Raw genomic sequence first — 2,500 nt, forward strand, 5'->3', positions numbered from 1 at the left:
TTAAAATGTTTGATTCTCCCTTTTTGATGATACTGACCCCCCCCCCCCCCCCACCTCCGCCCCTGCCCCTGTCTCTCTCCCTCTCTCTCTCCCCACCCTCCATCCCCTTTTATCTCTCTCTCTCTCTCTCTCTCTCTCTCTGCGTGCGTGCGTGCGTGCGTGTGTGTGTGTGTTTCAGGTGTCAGTGGCAGGTGGAGGCTAACGGTGCTCTGTCTCCTGCCCTTACTCCCTCCCCGTCTCCTCTTCCTCTGACCATTGATGAAGATCTTGAGTTTACGTACCCGTCTGATGTACTGATTCCTCCGCCGGGCCTCGCCGCAGGGGCGTACAGCGACCTGCCACGCATACGCCTGCCCCCGGGCATTATGGGTCGCCTGAGAGAACTGTCAGGAAGGGCGCGCCCACAGTTTCGCCCGAGCATCAAGTAAGAGCGCTGTACCCCTGACCTTTACCCTAACCCTAACACGCTGACCCTTACCCGCTGACCCTAAACTCTAATACGCTGACCCTAACCCTAACCCTAACACGCTGACCCTTACCCGCTGACCCTAAACCCTAACACGCTGACCCTAAACCCTAACACGCTGACCCTAAACCCTAACACGCTGACCCGTACCCACTGACCCTAAACCCTAACACGCTGACCCTTACCCGCTGGCCCTAAACCCTAACACGCTGACCCTAAACCCTAACACGCTGACCCTTACCCGCTGGCCCTAAACCCTAACACGCTGACCCTTACCCGCTGGCCCTAAACCCTAACACGCTGACCCGTACCCACTGACCCTAAACCCTAACACGCTGACCCTAAACCCTAACATGCTGACCCTTACTCGCTGACCCTAAACCCTAACACGCTGACCCGTACCCACTGACCCTAAACCCTAACACGCTGACCCTAAACCCTAACACGCTGACCCGTACCCACTGACCCTAAACCCTAACACGCTGACCCTAAACCCTAACACGCTGACCCTTACCCGCTGACCCTAAACCCTAACACGCTGACCCTAAACCCTAACATGCTGACCCTAACCCTAACACGCTGACCCTTACCCACTGACCCTAAACCCTAACACGCTGACCCTAAACCCTAACGCGCTGACCCTAAACCCTAACACGCTGACCCGTACCCACTGACCCTAAACCCTAACATGCTGACCCTAAACCCTAACACGCTGACCCGTACCCACTGACCCTAAACCCTAACACGCTGACCCTAAACCCTAACGCGCTGACCCGTACCCACTGACCCTAAACCCTAACACGCTGACCCTAAATCCTAACACGCTGACCCTAAACCCTAACACGCTGACCCGTACCCACTGACCCTAAACCCTAACCCTAAACCCTAACACGCTGACCCTAAACCCTAACACGCTGACCCGTACCCACTGACCCTAAACCCTAACACGCTGACCCGTACCCACTGACCCTAAACCCTAACACGCTGACCCTAAACCCTAACACGCTGACCCGTACCCACTGACCCTAAACCCTAACACGCTGACCCTAAACCCTAACACGCTGACCCTTACCCACTGACCCTAAACCCTAACACGCTGACCCTTACACGCTGACCCTAACCCACTGACCCTAACCCTAACACGCTGACCCTAAACCCTAACACGCTGACCCTAAATCCTAACACGCTGACCCTAACCCTAACACGCTGACCCTTACCCACTGACCCTAAACCCTAACACGCTGACCCTAACCCTAACACGCTGACCCTTACCCACTGACCCTAAACCCTAAAGGGAATTTCATTTCATTTTTAAACCTAACACACTCACTTCAGTCCATCCCTGTCTGTGTTTGTGTGTGTCAGAGAGGTGATTTGTCCTGATGTGATGGAGGAAGTCATCGTGTCGTGTGTGATTAAACACCTGTCTCTGGTGGATGCTCTTCAGTCACTGGTGAATTTCCAGTACAGAGAGGAACACACAGAGGAGTATGACTTGCTGTGTAAAATCATGTCTGAAACTTTCAAAAAGATCAACGCCATGGAGAGACAGCTACAGGTACGTGCACGCGTGCTCACACACACACACACACACACAGCTACACACACACAGCTACACATACACAGCTACACATACACACACACAGAGCTACTCGCACACACACACACACACACACACAAATACTCAGCCCCAGGTACACACGCGTATGCACACATACACACACATACACAGAGTTAAAGGTACAGGTACAAGTACTCTAGGGTAATGTGAGTGCCTTAGTATTATGTTTGTGTGAATGTCACAGTTCACTGTGTGCGTGTGTGTATATGTGTGTGTATGTGTGTGTGTGCGTGTGTGTGTGTGTGTGTGTATGTACGTGTGTGTGTGTGTGTATGTGCGTGTGTGTGTGTGTGTGTGTATGTGCGTGTGTGCGCGTGTGTGTGCGTGTGTGTGTGTATGTGTGTGTATGTGCGCGTGTGTGTATGTGTGCGTGTGTATGTGTGTGCGTGTGTGTGTGTATGTGTATGTATGTG

At 53.0% G+C, this 2,500-nt stretch overlaps 1 protein-coding gene across 1 annotated transcript in view; it reads left to right on the forward strand.

Moving 5' to 3' along the window:
* hectd4 (HECT domain E3 ubiquitin protein ligase 4) overlaps positions 1-2,500 on the forward strand; it is a 102,346-nt gene that overhangs the window by 31,472 nt on the left and 68,374 nt on the right. The window contains 2 exon segments of the mRNA XM_030767260.1: positions 179-424; positions 1,832-2,024. Of these exon segments, the coding sequence (XP_030623120.1) occupies positions 179-424; positions 1,832-2,024 (439 nt within the window).

The sequence above is a fragment of the Chanos chanos genome, chromosome 1 (assembly GCF_902362185.1).
Source record: "Chanos chanos chromosome 1, fChaCha1.1, whole genome shotgun sequence".
Lineage (NCBI taxonomy): Eukaryota > Metazoa > Chordata > Actinopteri > Gonorynchiformes > Chanidae > Chanos > Chanos chanos.